This window comes from Opisthocomus hoazin, chromosome 5, assembly GCF_030867145.1.
Source record: "Opisthocomus hoazin isolate bOpiHoa1 chromosome 5, bOpiHoa1.hap1, whole genome shotgun sequence".
In the NCBI taxonomy this organism is placed as follows: domain Eukaryota; kingdom Metazoa; phylum Chordata; class Aves; order Opisthocomiformes; family Opisthocomidae; genus Opisthocomus; species Opisthocomus hoazin.
Window position 1 is genome coordinate 87,916,597 of NC_134418.1, and position 19,305 is coordinate 87,935,901.

General features: G+C 42.0%; 1 protein-coding gene across 1 annotated transcript in view; it reads right to left on the minus strand.

Annotated features, from left to right (window-relative positions):
* Window positions 1–19,305, minus strand: part of ANTXR2 (ANTXR cell adhesion molecule 2) — a 117,884-nt gene that overhangs the window by 74,661 nt on the left and 23,918 nt on the right. Inside the window, exons 8-10 of the mRNA XM_075422075.1 lie at window positions 12,879–12,939; window positions 9,515–9,610; window positions 4,943–5,012 (exon numbers count right to left, since the gene is read on the minus strand). Of these exons, the coding sequence (XP_075278190.1) occupies window positions 4,943–5,012; window positions 9,515–9,610; window positions 12,879–12,939 (227 nt within the window). The remainder of the gene's footprint in view (window positions 1–4,942; window positions 5,013–9,514; window positions 9,611–12,878; window positions 12,940–19,305) is intronic.

The window sequence follows — 19,305 nt, forward strand, 5'->3', positions numbered from 1 at the left end:
GGAGATGGTTACTTCTTTCTTCCCTCATCTTTTTATTCCAAAGGGCTAAGGGAGAATATCTGAGTTGTAAAGACAGGATCAAAAGGAAATCAGCAATAAACCAGAAACAAAAAAATACTAAAATGTAAAGACCTGAGAAGTGACAGTGCAGAAACCACACAAGGCTGTTCATGTTCCTAAATTCCCTCCGAGCTGCAATTCAATTCACAAATGAGTGCAAAACAAGCAAAGCAGCTGTTGTCAACAGGAAGAACAAAGACTTGAATGGCACAGGCTCCTCCTGTGAGAAGTCTGCTATATAGCCAAATAAAAGCATGTCTCAACGTAGCATTTGCAGCTTGGAAACATAAAGCAATATGCTTAGTCCTACAGATAATTTCACACTGTTCTCTTTCTAGGACAAAAGTTCTTAGTTTTCCTTACAGTTACAGGAGTCTGAGCTATTCATTCTCCAATTACATTCAGACTCTCATAAGACTTGCTCAACAAGGTTCATTTTTCCCTCAGTAACTCCTTATTGGAATGTCTGGATAGGAAGTGCATTTAAAGTTACCACTGAACTTGTGAACTTGTGCTGTTGCCAAGAGCTCTTGCTACTAGCAATACATAAAAAAAAAAAACGATAATCACTAATAGATTGTCTCGTGCATTGTTGTGTGCTTTGTTTCAAGTGAACTGCACACTGCAGACTAAAGTTAGCTACTTTGAAACTGGAGGCAACTAAGAATTTGGGAATACAAGCTTAGCAATTTTCCTTCCTACTACACAAAAAATAATTCCTGTTTAATCTTTGCTCTTTAAGTGCCACCAGCTGTTCATGTTGGACAGGATGTAGAAAGGGATATATGCAAGCTGAAGCCAACATCATTTGAATAGAGGGCAAATAAGGTCATTAAAAACCAGTATTGCAGACTGTATCATCTCTGCATGTGATCTGATCATAAATTCAAGATAACTGCAAGCAAGGTTTCACTTGTCCTCAGGTTTATATTTGGAATTGTCCTTTTTGGCTTTGTTATTCCTTAAGCTTACAAACCCAAGGAGAAGGATACTGTGCACCTTTGTCCTCGGGCACCCCTCAGATAGGTAGAGTCAAGTGCCATTCACTGCAAGGATGTCAAAATCTCACGTGACTGAGGTGGAAACCATGTAATACCTAAATGAAAGCAGTGATCCCACTTAACCTGATGTTTGCCCTTCTGTTGGTGTTTTGAAACACATAATCAACTTTTTGTACGTGTGCTCCAATAGACTTAGTCAATATGTTTCAAGTTATGAGAAGCTTATATATGTTGTTGGACCGAGGGGTGAATGCTCCCTTCATTTTATGAGCTAATCTGAGAGCAAACACTGTATGAATTCAAGTGCAGGATGCATAATGGTGGAAGCTGTCCAGCAGCCAGCTGCAGATGCATTAAAAAACAAACCTCTAGTTCTCTGAACTATTTTAAGAACAATAGTAATTTCTCAGCCTGTTGGTTGATTCTGAATAATTCACCGCCTAGCCTAGACCTAACCTTTCTTGCTTTGCTTAGATGAGTATCTGCAATAGACCAATTTGGATTTTTTTCAGTAGGCACCAGCAAATCCAAAATCTCTTGCTGTAATGCTCCAATGAGAAACTCTGACAGTCTTTCCATTGAAGGCAGAGGGGATTTTACCACTGGCTTAGAGGAACAGAAGCCATCTGTTCATGAACTCAAGCCTACAGATGTATTTTCTGCATGTGTACTCAAAGAACTTCGAGCAAAATGAAGAGAACAAAAGCAAAGGTAGCGCAAGAACTTAGACTTATAAAAATATACCAGTTTTTCCTGTAGTGGTCTTCCAAAGAGACAAAGGCTGTGTTTTCTTTCCAAAGTACAATGACTACAGAAACATCTAAAGTAATGGAGAGGTCAAAGAAATCTCTGATTGTTTGATTCCCTTGAGCTGTGGCAGGACAGCAAATGCAAGCCTGAGCTAAAAAGGGGAATTTTTTTCTCAAATATTATGTGAGACCCTAAAAATATATGGCTTTTAAATGGTCAAGGCAATAGAATCTGAGTTTTTTAGTAAAACATTAGTTGTAATGTTACACTTGCCCTCATGGTATATAAGTGATCTCTCAAAGTACATGAAGCAAAGCAGTTCACCCTTCTTGGGTTTGTCTCCTCGTATGCTTTCTGCAGATTATACATGGTACTTTTCCTTTCTGGATTATTTCAATACTTTCTAACATTTTTTTATACTGCACAGGTTGTTCATGTAGAAATACCAAGTAATTTCATCTGTTATCTAATCAAGGGTCTTTTAAAATGAGCTGGTTTTGTAAGCAGACTATGTAATTTTGTACTTCGGAAGTGGCATGACAAGAAAGTATTTTAAATGGCACAAGCAGCACAGTCATGTTGTCACATAACCTAAGGATACCGCATCCATCTGCTACGCAGTACTGTGAAAAAACAGGCTTTGAAAAGAACGCCTGGTTAAATCTACAGCTGGTATTTTGGAGGCTCCGAACTAAATGCAGCCAGCAGCTGGAAAGAAAGTAGAAAGGCACAATGGCTTAAGTCCGGGAGACCAGGGGTTTACTGACCCAGCACTTTGGGTACTTTGGCATTTTATCTATTCCACATGGGTTTCTATTGTTCTGCATGTGAAAACTGCAAATTCATCAGCTACTAAGAAGTGTCTCCAATTACAAAAATATAATGAAACCTGTGAAGTTACCCAGTTTACCCAGAAACAAAGCTGCAGGTTTAAAAATCACAAGCTAACTTTGCTTGTGTTGCTCTGAATTCCACTAAAAAGAGCACTAGTAAAAGAGCAGACCGGTTGTTGGTACATTAGCGACTAATATTAGCTCCACTACATGAGGAATTACTGGGAGTTATCCAGCAATAGTCTGGGCTGTGCCAATGGGAAGTCAAGAGTTCAAGTATGTATGTATCTTTCATAGTTGTCAGTCTTCTGCCTAGCAAACTGTTTATCTCTGGGCTGAAGCTGTAACTACTTCAATACCAGGTTATGGAAGTATATTTCACATGACTTCTGAAAATTTTTTTTTTCAGTGAACCGGTACAACTTCATGTGTATTGTTCACGTGTTCCTTCTTACAAACACTGCTGAGAAGAAATGTGCTGTAATTAGGTGCTTGATCCACACTGCAATTACAATATGGCAAGTTGTCTATTTCAATAATGCTTCACAGGCCAAACGAGCTCTTCGCAGAATAAGAAAAGATGCAGCATGTTCAAATAACTTGCACTGTGCTTTAATCTATAGAAACAAATACTCCGTGCATTTCGCATTGATTTGGCAGGATAGGCTGTTTACATACTCTCAGTGTGTGGAAAAGCATTTACAGCTTTGGGTGTTGGGGTGCTTAATAGTGGGAGCCTAATTTGCTGCTGTTCTTCTGTTGTAACGTAACCCCACTGAAATACTTGGCATGGAGATGAGGGATTCTTAATCTGAGTGACTTACATGGTTCTGATGACAAAATGAGTTCTCTTACAGCTGCACGTGATGCTGATTTCTTTCAGCTAAGACAGTGGTTTGTTACAGCTGATTTGTTGTACAATTGTCACACAAGCAGATGCAGCCTAGCTCTGCCGAAAACAGTGCCAACTGCACTGTTTAACATAAAGGCACATAGGTCTAACAAACTCCCGCTGCACACAGGACAGATCAATGTTTTGCATAGCTATGTAAAAGGCAACTTCAGTACCAGGAAAACATAACAGTGCTAAAAACTCATCCCCTGACTCTGCTCTCCGTGTAACTCCCCCGCGCTTGTTTTCACTGCATCGCCCTACGCCAGTGCTTGGTCCCCAAAGGGGAGCTTTGGCTGCTGCACAGACACAGCTCCTCTGCAGTGATTCACCCCACTCTCTTCCACTGGGGTGACTCACTGAAGTTTTTTCTCCTACCGCTTTCCAACTTTTCTCCTCCCAGTTGCCATTTAATGCACAAAACAGATGCGTATTTGGGGTTTTGCTGTTGGTCTTGCAGCACAGCTGAGGCAGTTGGTTCTTGCTTAACTCAGAAAAGTAACTACTGAAAATCATCTATGCAATATGATTCTTAAACTGCTAAGAATTGCCACAGAAGAATGCAAATGCAGAGGTGTAAAGAACTGCTGTGCTTCCTACTGGATTAACATTAACCTCATCTCAAATAACTCTCTGAGAAAAACTACTTGCAAAACAGGGAGAAAGTCAACAGCATGAAAGCCTTTGCCCTCCTACAGGGCCAAGATCTGGCATGCAGTTTTCTGACTTCTGATTAGCTTAGAATTTCCATTTCATGCTACTATTCCACAAATCTGAACAATGAAGTTGAAGCGATCTTAAAAGCCTAGGGCATGTCTGAATTTGAGAGGAGGAGGAAGGATTAGTTCTCAAAGGGCCAGAAGTAATGTGCAGCCATGGCCAGTGACACTTAGAATAAGGCTAGAACTGCAGTTTAGCCACACTGCTGTTAGGAAATTGTTGCCATTGCTAAATTAGCGCCTCGGTTTATGATTACATGTTGAGCAGTGGTATGCATCTTGACACATAATTTTAATAATAGCTTGTAAGTGTCAGTGATAATGTAATCTATTTAACAATGAGCCTAAAGATTATCCAGAAGAGAGCATATTATGTGCTGTTAAAACAGCTAATCTGCATAAAACTTATGACAAGCCAGACCTTTTCAGTGTTTAATAAACTGGCTGAATATTCATTTTTAAGGCACTGTCCAAATTGGTTTGGTCACAGATGACTATTTAAAGCCCATTCCAAAGCTGGCAAATACACCAGGGAAATAACACAAGGGGGGGGAAACTGCAACAACAAACCACCCCCCATAAAACAAACAAAAGACTGCCTCTAGCCAAAGCCCCTCATGATTAACATCAGCAATAATGGGTCCAATTCTAGGAAAACATAGGATGACATTTGTTTCAAGTACTTACTGGCCGCTTTTGTATAGGATTGGCGCAGGGCAGAGCAAAAAATGAGATTCCACCGTTTTTGGTTTTTCATCTGAAAAATAGATCACATAAGCTTAATATACTGTGCTGCTTAAATGAGAAGCTGATGTGTGAGCACGCTATAAAGTCCCTTCCCTTCTCACAGTATGCTGGTTACCGGTTTGATAATGTCTGGAACTTGCAAGCAAGGCAGGCCCAAGTTAGGGAATAAAGCTGCTGCATTTTTAAAGCCGCACCCATGAACATTCAAATCCAGAGCTAGCTTTAAATGTGAGTGTGAGCCCACATTACATTGCTTACTTTATTTTACTCAAGTCAGGTCATGCTCTTCCAGCAAGATAATTTCCTAGAATCAAGACCATTTTTGCAAGGAGCGAGAACAGTATTAGGTGTTTCCTAACATTTGGAGGATGAAGGTTTGTTTCTAATTAGCTCCAACCCTGTGCACTGCATTAAAGGACTATTTTGTCAGTTGTGACTGGCGTGTCTATTTTTCCAGTGTTTCTCATGCTTTTGAGTCTCACTAGCTGTTTGCAAATCTCTTAAACTTCTAAAGCATCTATTTGTAGAGCACTGTGTCCAGCAGAACACTCCTTTTCTGCAGTTGTGAAAAGGAGAGGAGGGAGCTCTTTTACTTCATGCATTTGGTAAAGTAGGAAAAATCCTGCTCCTGTGTGCAGAACCATCCTCCCAAAATTCCCCATGGCAGGACTGTTAATTTCTGTACTGGAGCTGGTCCTGCAAGCAGAGACTATTTCCTGATTTAGGGGTGAGAGCAGATAAATGATCTGCCAGATAAACTTGGAGATGACTCTGTCCTGCATTTAGGGAACAGGCAGACATACAAGTAGTTCAGGGGCAGCTGACGGAGGAGCTGTTAGCATAAATGAGCTTTTCTTATGTGCTATAATCTGCACTGACTGCTTGGCCTAGATTTGGGGCTAGTTGTGAGGTGGGGAAGAGGGATTAGCACATTGCCATATGTTTTTGTCTTAATGATATGTTTCATAGATTATTTTTCTATCCCACAGTTACATTTGGCATGTTTCCTTTCTAGCATTTGGTAATGGTTCTTTATAAATGCAAAGAGAGAAACATGCCAAATGCGTCTTCTAAAACCAGAAGAACTGACAAAATAACGCTTTGCTCTGAGGCTGGTCGCAAAGTGGAGCCCAGACTATCGATAAGGGGAACTCTAACATTCAGGTACATCCTCATGCAAGTACCCTCTGTTATGCCCTCAAACGGTGAGGCTTCCGCTAAGAGACTGCCATTTTTTCAGTGGAGAATGCAATGACACAGGAACAATTTTAGTTTTCCTGAGACCATCTCCTTTCTCCTGCTACTGCTCAAGGTGCCCTTCCTCCCTTTTTGTCCATCCTAGCTCCACTGTTCTCTTGTAGGTTTCCTCTGAGGCAAAAGAGCTTGGAGCCCAGCACAGAGCTATAGAGAATGAGCTTGCATATCAGGGGAAGGCTCATTAAATTTCCCTGTTTCCTTCCTATACTACTCCCTAAACATTTGCTGTTGTCCATTGCTGAAGAGGAGAACCTGGGTGAGTTGTAGCGGGCCTCTGGCAAGGCCCCATACAGCAGATTGTGTTTTTACGCTGCAGTGTATAATAAACACATCACTATGCCATTCCCCTCCCTTCGTGTGCTTTAGCGCACCCTTTCCTGAAGCCAAGGAAAAAAAAAGTCAGCCCAGAGATCTAGTTAGAAATTCTCACATCAGATGCTAGCAAGTATTTGGGGGCTTCATCCTGTCCAAGTATAGTTATTTCTACCATGGCAGAGCAGACGTACGCATGCACAGCTATAAAAGACTGAACAATCAGAGAATCGGAGAAAGCGGAGTCAGAAAACATTTCAAAAGGTCATTTAAAGAAGGCAACGTGCTTCAGACATTCTTCAGTGACACTCATCCAAGCTGTTAAAAGGCTTTCTAGGTAACCTGTTCCAGGCCTGAGAAACATTTACAGTGAGAACCATTCTCCAAATACCTCACCTAGATCTGCTGCAGAATTTGAAGCCTATTGTTGTTCTCCTCTCAATGGATTGGGAGAGCCCAGCTTATTATTTTCAGCCCTGCAGCAGCCCATACTTAACAATTACTTTGGTCATTCTTCCTTTCCTGTAGAAGTAACAAACTGAGCTTTTCTGTCCTTCCTTACAGCTGTGTTCTGGACTTCAGCCCATCCTTGCCAGCTTCCTCTGGACGCTCCACAGTGGGTTCATCCCCCACTTGTAGCACGGAGCACATCAAAATCCAAGTTCCTAGGGGCTATAACTGGCAGCACAGCATTCAAACAGCACTGCAACTGCTTTGGTGTATGCCGATAGCATTGCTGCTGAAGCCAAAGCTTTCAGCGCGATAGTAGCACCCACCAGCAGGATAGAGGAGGTTTATATTTCTGATGCTTATGGAAAATTGCTAAATCCCTTCTTAACTCTCATGTTCTATAGGTCCTATCTCCACCAGTACCTTAATGCACTCTGTAAGATGATCTCGAATGGTATGAATAACACTATGAACATAACCATATTGATGCAGGCCTCAAAACACTCATGTGAAGAAGATACATGCTATTGTTTTAATTTCCCAGACGGACAGACTGGGATGTAGAGAAGTGACTGCTCATGACAAACAACAAGCCAGGAACAAAGCAGGAATAGAACTGAGGAGTCCTTACGTCTTGCAAACCAGCCACTTGAATTGAAATTTAAGTCGAATTATCTTCAGGTCATGTAACTGGTGTCTCAACTATTTATCCTAGATAGTGTGAAATTAATTTTATTCACCTGGAACTAAACTAGTCTGTTTTCCCCACTTTTCCAATAAGAAAGGTACACCATGATAATAAATATATCACTGCAGCAGTAATTTTGCCACATTCCAAATTCTAGCTCTATGAAGCTCATTTATGCAATAAATTTAAATAAGCAAGCTACAGTCTAACCTGGGAAACAAAGGTGAGAATTTTATTTGAAACTGAAGGGAAGAAACTTACACAAGCAGAATTTATTTACACAGGTTGCCTTTATCCAGAACTACTGTGTCATTCTGTTATTCTTCCGAATTATTTTAGATATTTAACAGCCAGGAGAGACTGGCAGCCCATTAAAGTATATATGCTATCCAGAGCAAGGAAGAAATGTACTGGAAACACATGTTCAATTGGGTAGGAATTTAAGACAGGCTAATATAAAAATCAGACAGTAGGTAGGGAAAAAATGACGTTTTTTCTACAGGTCCATTTTCAGTCATTTTCCAGTCCAGCTTGCTTCTAAGGGATAGTGCTTAGAGCAAGAAGTTGGATGTACTTATACTGGCCATCCACTTTAGTTGCTGGATATAAAAAATTGCAGAGGTTTTCATTAATGGCATTTTTTTCCATGATCATCTACCTTGTGCCAGTTCAGGGCACAGAGCAGCACAAGGAGATGTACCCAAATTCTGGCATGACTTATCTGCCCTGCTGCAAGTTAATGCACCAAGCAAGAGAAGACTAAGTCCTGAATATTTTGCTGAAAATTAAATTCACCATGAGCATACTTAATCAGATAGCAAGAAGAAAACAGTCCGCACTACCTCTCAGAGCTTTTCTAACTTCTGCAGCATTCCACTCAGGAAAAATTTCCCCAGTGACATTTGTAGTTTGACAAAGGAATAACTAAGGATTCTAACATCTTGCCAATGGCAAGTACTACTAATAATTTAAAAACCACACCCATCTGCACCACCCCTCCCCACCCCCCAAAAAACAAACAAACAAATAAAAAAAGATAAAGCTAGAAGGGCAGTGCTTGTAAAAGATGCCATGGTCAATCTGTCTGAAACAAAATCTCTTTCTGCAGGTCAGGAAATTAAGAGTCCAGCTAGGGATCTGGTTGCAGTGAGACCACTCCTGGAAGACAGTGCTGCTTGGGACACTGAGCTGATGAACCATGTCAAAATACAAGGACAAAATACCACCAACCAAAATAACATTTGGCCTTATTCTACACCGTTGCAGGAGCTCCAGGAAGAGGACTGACTTCAGGTCACAGAGGGGCACGCATGCCCCGCGAAGCCCCCGAAACAAACAGCACAACGGCCATACATCTGGTACACCAGACAGAATGGGCGCAGATGCTCCAAGATAACAAGGTAAGTGCACCTTGGAAAACAGTGCCTTTTGGAATTACGAGAGCCTGGGTCTTCTTACAAGAAGGGGTACTTGATTGGTACACTCCATCATCACATTTTTTTCATTGGCAAACATCTGCTTACTTGAACATCAGGACCCAGACAGTTATCACCATGCTAATTCACACAGCCAGCTGCGCTGCCAAACACCAGTCACAGTTTACAGCTAACGGCAATTGGTAGTAAATTCAAACCACTGAGCAAGATGTGAAATAACTTGCATCCTCTTAGTAATCCTCAGAGCTCTCCTGTTTTCTGCCTCTTCAATATTTTTCTTTCAATTTTAATTAAATGAAGTAACAAGAAGCAAACTAAATCACTTATTAGGAAATATAAAGGCAGATTATCTCAAACTTCAATACTTACGAATCGTAGTTCCGTTCACTTGATAGGTACAAGTAACACCATCAGTTTTCCCACCAAGGGTTAAGCCGCTTCCTCTAAGAACAACTTCAAACTCCTCTGGAGAAAAAAGTAAAAACCCCAGATCACCAATCTTTAGCTCATTGCAGTAAGTCAGACAAGGAGAATTTCAATATAGCCTGAATTAAATGAAGCACAACATAGTACTGCTCTAAGTTTACTCAGGTCTCCTTTCTAATTGACCCCTAGTACTGCATTCTTCAGTTAGGTCACTATAGGAAGAACAGAGATTTGTTCCCAAATCTGTATCACTGAGGCAGCCCTATTATAATGGAAGTTGATTTCAACCATCAACAGGATCTGGGGCTCAGCTGCACAGTAAGAAATAGTTTAGAATCATAGAATGCTTCGGGTTGGAAGGGACCTTTAGAGGTCACCCAGCCCAACCCCCCTGCAGTGAGCAGGGACATCTTTAACCAGATCAGGTTGCTCAGAGCCCCGTCCAACCTGACCTTTCATGTTTCCAGGGATGGGGCATCGACCACCTCTCTGGGCAACCCGTTCCACTGTTTCACCACCCTCACTGTAAAAAATTTCTTCCTTATATCCAGTCTAAATCTACCCTCCCTTAGTTTAAAGCCATTGCTCCTTGTCTTGTCACAACAGGCCCTGCTGAAAATGTTTTCCCCATCTTTCCTATAGGCCCCCTCCAGGCACTGGCAGCTGCTCTAAGGTCTCCCCGCAGCCTTCTCTTCCCCAGGCTGAGCAGCCCCAGCTCTCCCAGCCTTTCCTCCCAGCAGAGGGGTTCCAGCCCTCGCATCATTGCTGGGGCCTCCTCTGGCCCCGCTCCAACAGCTCCAGGTCTGTCCTGCGCTGGGGGCTCCAGAGCTGGATGCAGGACTCCTGGGGTGGGGTCTCACCAGAGCGGAGCAGAGGGACAGAATGTCCTCCTTCGCCCTGTGCCCACGCTGCTGGGGATGAAGCCCAGGGCACGGTTGGCCTTCGGGGCTGCCAGCACACACTGCCGGGTCATGTCCAGCTTTTCATCCACCACCACTTTGAAGTCCTTCTCCTCAGGGCTGTTCTCCACCCCTTCATCCCCCAGCCTCTATTGATAGCAGGGGTTGCCCTGGCCCAGATGCACGACCCTGCACTTTGGCCTTGCTGAACCTCATGAGGTTCACACAGGCCCACCTCTCCAGCTTGTCCAGGTCTCTTTGGATCACATCCCATCCTTCTGGTGTGTCAACTGCACCACTCAGCCTGGTGTCATCCGCAAACTTGCTGAGGGTGCACTCGATCTCACTATGTCCTTGATGAAAATATTAAACAGCACTTGTCCCAGTACGGACCCATGAGGGACATCACATGTCACCAGCGTCCATTTGGACATCAAGCCGTTGACCACTACCCTCTGGGATGCGACCATCCAACCAATTCCTTATCCACCAAACAGCCCAAACATCAAATCCCTATGTCACCCATTCAGAGAGAAGGATGTTGTGGGGAACCGTGTCGAAGGCTTTACACAAGCCCAGACAGATCACATCCATAGCTCTTCCCCTTGTCCGCTGATGCAGTCATTCCATCATAGAAAGCCACTAGGTTGGTCAGGCAGGACTTGCCCTTGGTGAAGCCATGCTGGCTGTCGCAAATCACCCCCCTGTCCTCCATGAGCCTTAGCATAGCTTCTAGGAGGATCTGTTCCATGATCTTCCCAGGCACAGAGGTGAGGCAGACAGGTCAGTAGTTCCCAGGGTCCTCCTTCCTACCCTTTTTAAAAATGAGCCCAATGTTTCCCTTTTCCCAGTCACCAGGGACCTCACCTGACTGCCATGACCTTTGAAATATCATGGAGAGTGGCTTGACAACTACACCAGCCAATTCCCTCAGGACTCTACGATGCATCTCATCAGGTCCTGTAGACTTATGTGCATTCAGGTTCCTCAGGTGGTCCCGAACCTGGTCTTCCCTTACAGTGGGAGGGGCTTTACCCCCCTGGTCCCCATCTTGTGGTCCATCAACTGAGGAGGGGTGAGGAAAGAGGTTGCCAGTGAAGACCGAGGCAAAAATCTTGTTGAGTGCCTCAGCTTTCTCCTTGTCTGCTGATACTAGGTCGCCATTCTTGTTCATCGCAGGGGGAAGACGCTTTCTTTAACTTTCCTTTTCTGGCTGACATACCTGTAGAAGCCCTTCTTGTTATTCTTTGCAGCCCTCCTCAAATTCAGCTCCTGCTGTGCCTTGACCCCATCCCTACCCAGCTGGGCAGTGTCCCTACACCCTTCCCAGGATCCCTGTCCCTGCTCCCACTGCCTGTGCAGTGCCCTCTTGCTCTCTAGTTTGACCAGCAGGCCTTGGCTCAGCCATGCTGGTCTCATCTCTTCCTTGCCTGATTTCTTACACCTGGGGACTGAGAGCTCTTGCACTCTATGGAAAGTGTCCTTCAAGATCTGCCAGCTCTGTCCCTGAGGACTGTTTCACAGGGGGTCCTTCTGACTAACTCCTTGCCGAGCTGGAGGTTTGCTTTGCTAAAATTGAGGGTCCTGCCAATACTCCTCGCCTCTCCCATATCCCTCAGGACTGTGAACGCCACCAGTGCGTGATCACTGCAGCCTGGGCTGCAGTTTCTCCGTGAATACTCTGATAAATAAGAAATCTGAGTCTCATAACAAGAAGACTCCTCAAAACTGGATCAGGTTCACTTAAATTGCCAGACGAAGAAAACGTTTCTCTTTAGTACTATTTCTCTGGAAGTGCACAAGGGCCACACTATTTACAAACTGTGCACAGGATGAGTGAAAATAGTTGTTTACAAAGGCCATTGATTTCATTGAGATGATACGTGTTTTACAAAAATCAAAATAAGGACATTTTGCAACTACCTTATTTTGAGTGGCCTTAAACTATGTGTGGATTGTGAAACCCAGAAAGAAGACAAGCCCTTAAAATTTTGAGCAACTCTTCTACTTAATAAATGTATTACGACTTGCTGCACAAAAATGCAGTCAAATTCTTTACTGCTTACACTCCACAGATTTGGGGCAGGGCACTAGAAATATTGTCATGAATTTATATGAACATATGTTATCAGGATACCCAGAACTTAACTCCGTGACCACAGGTAAAAGAGTATGCAAGCCTCTCAAACTCTTACGTGCATTATCTAAATTATGAAAGTAGGCCCTGGAAGACAGCTCCTCTGAGGAGAAAAATGAGTCAACAGAGAAGGATCTAATCTTTCTTAAACTCCTTGAGGATTTTTTTAGAGATGTTTTATTCTAGAGACCTGCGGGGTTTTCCTTTGGTTAAATAGGGAAATCACAGTCCTATAATAATTGAATATTATTTTTAAATTATAAAAACTTACCTCCCACGCAGACACTGGATGGCTCCAAATACAAAATCTCAGTGCACGATTGCTTCAACACCTATTGCAAAGGAGGAAACTAGTCATAAATAGGTTTCAGAGTGCTATTTCAATGAGAAATATTTTAAAACAAATGCTCGACCCTAGAAGATACACATGCAAAGCTACAGGTTTGATCTGCTAAAGTCTGACTTTGTAGTACATTGCCTTGATCATGTAAAATTTCTGCATGCCTGCACAGTCAAGTCTCCTAAGAGTTCATAAGACCTGGACTAGTTTGTTACATCCAGGACAGTCTTCAAAACACACTGATGTCTGATTTTGGTCTTTAAATTTTTGCCCAGATCCCTAACCTGATTTTCCATGAACCCCAATCCTAAAATTTAAGCCAAAAATTAGTCACAAGGAGCCTGATCCAAAACCTAATCCGGTCAAAAGCAGTCTTTCAACAATCCATCGGTCAAGCCAAGTGCACAGTATTCCAAGTGGCGGCATTCTGCCCTGTGCAGAGCAGAGCAAGAATGCATGGTGCTCTTGATTGCGCTGTCGGATGGGTGGTTTTTTCATTGTTGTACTAGTCAGCTTGCTTTGATTCTCCAACCAGTCAGGGAATATTCTTCCAAAAGGCTGGGACAAAATAATACTTCTAAAGGTGACTCAGAAATACAAGGGATGGAACGTAAGAGAAAGGAGGAACTAGACACCTTTGACCAATTTGTACTTATTGAGGTCTCAGACACTATCCTTAGTTTCAGCCAAGTCACATTTTACCATTTACAAATACATCAAGTGATCAAGTTATCCATGGTCATTTAAGCAGACGCACAAATAGCACCCAGGTGTTGATTACTGCAGACTACTTCATTTTCCATCTGAAAGATCTCAAAAGGAACGGGTCAAGATTGTCTGACTACAACGGTTGCTTGGAATCTAAAAGTGAGACTATACTCTCCTCCCACTGCTAGGATCTCAGTCCCACAGCAGGGCCCACCTCTTACTTGTTATAGTTGTCCAGGAAGAGGATGTGATACCTATTACCAAAATGTTAATCCTCCTCTCTAAGCAGGTAAAGGGATTTCTGCTAACTCAGGGGGAATGAGTCTCTTGAAGCTTGTAAGGTTAAACACACACACAAACAACTCACAAGCTAACTTCCTTCTACCTTCACATGATAACGTGTCATATTTTTTCCCCAATGGTTTTTCATTTTCCTCTCACTCAGAAAACTTTCATGATGTCCTAACATAGCTTTCCCTGTAGTAAGTGGTATATTTTTAGCAGGCATTCACATATAATACCACATGGAATCAGCTCAGATCTTTGTAATCACGTGCATTGTAGAAAGTACTGTTACTGTCCCCCCCCACCTCCATTTGCCAAAGCTGTCAGTAAATGTAACTCTGTCTTGCTCTTAAGTTCTTTTTCCTTCCTTTAAGCTTCTTCAGGTTTTTTTGTTTTTTTTTTTTTTTTTTTTACTCTGTCTACTTTATTGGCTAGTGATTTCTGTTGCTACACATCCAGGCCAAATAGAAACAGTAACCTATTTATCATTGTTATGACAAAAACCATGCCAAGCTCCAAGAAAAAGAATAGCCTGGCTCATTTAACACTTTCACTATCACCTGTCTCCTCACAAACTGCTGTGCACAAATTGTATTTTTAGTGCTTCAAAACCCATTTATAAACATTAAGTACTAATTGAAAAAATAGAGACCTTGCAGGCGCATACATTTGGATGAGACACAGCAATAGAGATCTTTGGAAAGCATGTAGCTTGAAGTTCAGTGCAAGTCAACCAATTTATACTAGCTGAGGATTTCATCTTGCTTCCAAAAAAGGACTTAGCTTTTTGACTCCTGTTTCAGTGTAGAGTAGAGAGAGGAAGTGTAACGTAGTTTATTTTAGGGGGGGAGGGGAAATATTTTGTGCAAAACAAAATACAGAAAGAATAAAGCATTTTATTCCTTCACTGTAAAATCATGTTCTGGTCTCTTTTTTTCCTTTGAAGAGACTGAGTCAGATGAATAGTCCAATTTAAGTTGATGAGACTACAGACTTGCTTTAATATGAAGTACAGATTTAACAGTTGGCAGTATCAAAGCCCACTGAATTTATTAATTTTTTTTCAGAGCACCACTATATAGACAGGGAGAAACTTTCCAACTCCTATCCCATCCGCCCACTGTCTGATGAAGTGGGGCCACACTATGAACTGGAGGATGGGGAGAGGGGAAGACAATGATGCACATAATGTGTCTTTTCTTGGAAAGTAGTATTTCTGTAATTGCACTGTATCTGATAGTGATTTTTCTAATACTGTATTTCCAAATGCAATATAACAGAGGAAAAGAACCTCTCTGGACATGCTAACCTCCCTTTGGATTTAAGAATAAACTAGGGGGGAAAAAAATCCTAACCCCAACTGAGATAAAATATGGCCTGGCTTAAATGATCACAATTCATGAAGAAAGCGAATTTCAATATAGGGTTCGGGATATACTAATTTCCTGCATGGCAGCATGGAATTCATATTTATACGTGTAGATGTGCTGCTCTTGATAGAAAGCAAGAAAATACTGGAGTTTAATATTGTTCCTAGAAATAAACAATTGCTTTGATTTTTCATCATTTTAATTATTGCTGTTCTCCACTTGGCTTGAGAAAGCTGTACTGTTCAGAGATCCTCAGTCTCTTTGCAAGAGTGTTGGCCCCAGACTGTCATTTTCACCCAAACAAAGCTTATATTAGCGGGAAAAAACCCTGAAAATACTAAAATTTGTTTTTCTAAGTTTACCTAGTTCTTTTTCATCCTTCAAAAAGCCTCTTGACAGTCCGTGCTTTAAAAAAAAAATGAATAATGGTATAGAAATCTCCTTTGTCCCTGAAAATCCTTCCCTTCAACAGCAATCATGAAGTAACCTTAAGAAGCAGAAATACAAGAAACCTTGTAAAGACTTGACTGCAATCAGGTGGCACCAACCTAAACTTATATACGTAGCTCTTCGCTCAACCTTTTACATTCTAGGTTCTTCTCAACACTCCCTCCAAGCAACACTGAAACAATATGCAGAACTGAATTTTCCATCAATTAAGTAAAAATCAGAGCATTCTTGAAAAGGGTCAAATCCCATTAACTGTCCCTAGCACTATCAGATTGAATGGTCTGGCTCACAAGGATATAGTAACTAGCATTTAGCTGCCACAATGGAAAACCTGGGGTTTCCAACCATGGGCTGTTCCTGTTTCACCCTTTCTGGTACCCCTGCAGAATGATCTCTCAACAACTGCTGATGAGGGATTTTCCAAGGTGTGTGTTAACTGTTGAAGTTCTCCATTTCAAGATGTTGGTGCTTTACCATACAGTTGAAAAGGGTAAGCACTGGGCTCATGCACAGGTGAAATCTAGTACCCTTGCCACTTCTGCAGTCCAAGAGGAGGGATCTGACCAGTCTCACCAGTAACAGCTTTTAATGGAGCTGTCTCAGTTGTGTGCTATGGAAGCACATTTAATAATGGCAACGTATAAACCAAAGCACGCATATAATTTTACCTCCCTTCTCCACCCTCCACCCTTTTTAAAAATTTAAAACTAATTTTATACTATCTTGCTGCGGAAACCTGGGCTGTAAAGTCAGCAAGATCAAAATGAACTCTACAAAAATCTGTACTATGGTCCCTTTTTCTCAGTTCAGGATAAGCCAAGAGAATCATCTGGCAGCGCAAATTCATTGTTTAGAAATACACTGCCCACAAGAACTGCTGAAATAATTACTATATAAGGCCATCCTTGGACAGGATAGTTAAACACTCTGCTGACATAAAATAAATTCACATAACACTATAAATTGCCTTAGTTTAACAGCATGCAGGGATTCAGAGTTGATGTCATCCATTCCATCTCCAGAGCTCAGCACCAAATACAGGGCTCTCTTCCCCCAGGCTTGCAAAGGCTTTCCTTCTAGTCACCTCCCTGAACGCTAGCTGTCCCGGAAAGAAACATTTCCCCACAAACCAAAGTACAAAACAGAGTTGAAACCTGTCAGCCAGTGTGCTGATGTCTTACAGCTTCAGAAATGGAGAACTGTGGAGGAACTACAGAGTGGTTCCTCCAAGTCCGAGAAAGAACTGTGCCATGCAGAACTGGTTACAGCTGGAAACACACAGAGGCTAATCAAAGTGGAGAGGATCACATCAAAATCACAGCTGTGGGGCTGCCATTTCAATACTCATTAGGAAGCATGTGTGGCTGCTGGAAAAAGAGAAGTCGGTAGAGTTCTGCTCTTCGAGGTAGTCACTCAATTTCAGACATGAAATTGAGGCCCCAAACATCCTTTTGTTCTACAACGAAATAACAAACTGCTGAGGGAAACCCTGTTCTGTAGCTCCTCCACATACTGAATATTACATCACTGCCATACTGCAGCAGCAGCAGCAGCTGAGCATCTAAGACTAAAAAAAGTTGTTACGCTGTTTTCTACAAACAGTTATTACAACAGCTACCTCAATAACAAGTGGCATGAATGCAGCTTATGCTCAGTGCTGAAAACACCGCCTGGCACAGCTTCTGAGGGTTGACTGAAGGCAGAAGAGCTTCTGAGGCTTTCAGTGAAAGCACATCTTATGGCTATTAAGTGAATGGATGCTGTAACTTTTCTGCAGCATTTCTCAGTAATGCAAGTTAATCATTTCAGGATACTTCCGAGAGTAGAAGTTATCAGAATAAAGGCATCCGAGGTATCTTATGGGCACTCAAAAGCAAATTCACCCTTGATTTAGACTCACTGACATACACTGGGATTCTATTTGGCCAAACAAGCTTTCCTTTTCTGAAAGGGTCACTCATAAATCAGCTGGCGGACTGCCCAATTCTGTCTGTGAGCTAGCTATCGCATTCCTTATCTGCATGTGTAACTTTAAGCATATGAATATTCTGTTCTATACAGTGGGATAAGATCCTGGCTTACAGTTAAAGATGTCCCTTGCCAGATCAAGGCTTTGATGTGCCATACAGAAAATTAGTCTCTATGTACTCAACTCTGTCAAACACTTTCTATCAGCTCACTAACAACAGCAAAGTGTGCAGCAAACAGAACTGGAACTCTTTAGCTCCTGAACCAGCTAACTGGCATTCAGATTTTCTCCTTAAGTTCTGCATTGTCTGACTGTCACCTGTCTCCACCTCTCAAGCTATTTCAGAGGCTTACAAGCCACCTACAGCTTTGTGTTCCATGTAAGTTTAATCTTCCTCAGACACAAACAAGTACACATGTAAATTTTTCTTAAAACAGTTGCAGAAAGACTATCCACTTTATCAGCTTTTCAGTTTGGGACCACTCGTCACCTAGCGAATTTTTTTCTGAACAACCTGATTGTTAATCAGTACTTAAAATCCACATCCATCCCTATGAGTGGCATGGATTTCTATGTACTTCCCATCAGAAGGTTCCCAAAGGCCAGCATAAACTTCACAGCCCACTTCCTAAATTAGTGGTTTAGCATTTTTGTCATTAATAGAACATTTAACTCAATTAGAGATGTTTTACAGAAAAATTGTCAGTTTCTAACCTGTAGGTGTCTGAATTGAAAAACAGAATCACGTTTTGTTAGATTTAAGCTGCAGAAACAATACACCTACGCAAATAATTACATTAGCATAGAAAAGGCAGATGTCCCTGCAATAAATTGCAAAAAGGCAGCCAAATAACAAGATGACATAAAGCTCACTAGTGCTTATAGTGTCTGCAAATTCCACCTCTGCTTATGAATTTTGTCTTGCCATAGATCTTGCCCCTGCCTTATGCAAACATCTCTTCCCACAGAAAACACGCCTTCTGCATCTTCCAGTACCTCTTTAACTTGTCACACACTGGGCCCAGCTCTGCTTTGACTCACTTTTCACCCTTGCTACGGCCTCTTAAAAGTTCTCAGAATGTAAACAGTAAAGGAGTACAGCTCCTGCAGCTTTTTAAGTATTTTGACTACCATACCCCCAGAACATACTGTGGAACAGAGCTGTACCATGCGGTACAGTGTTACATGCAGGCTAAAACAACAACTTTCCCTTCCAGCACTTTAATGAATTTCACGTTCCAAGAAATTGTGAGAACAATGCAGTAGTAACGAGCCATGTGCAACCCAACTGTACATCGACAATTAACAAAATACGCTAAGTGTCAATTTATTTCACAGCACCATTCAATTTTGCTTAGCCCCAGCATGCAGTTCAAAAGTTTTTGGCAGCAGTCAGTACCATAAATCATAACTTGCCTGGCATCTGTTCTTCCCTGGAACTGTGTGCTGAGTTCAGGATTTGGGGCAGGTCATCAGCACAGCTGGATTCTTCATTGAACCACCATAACAATTTTTAAGTCTACTGTTCTAAAACTAGAAAATGATATATGGATGTGTAAGGTGTTTGCTTCCTGGC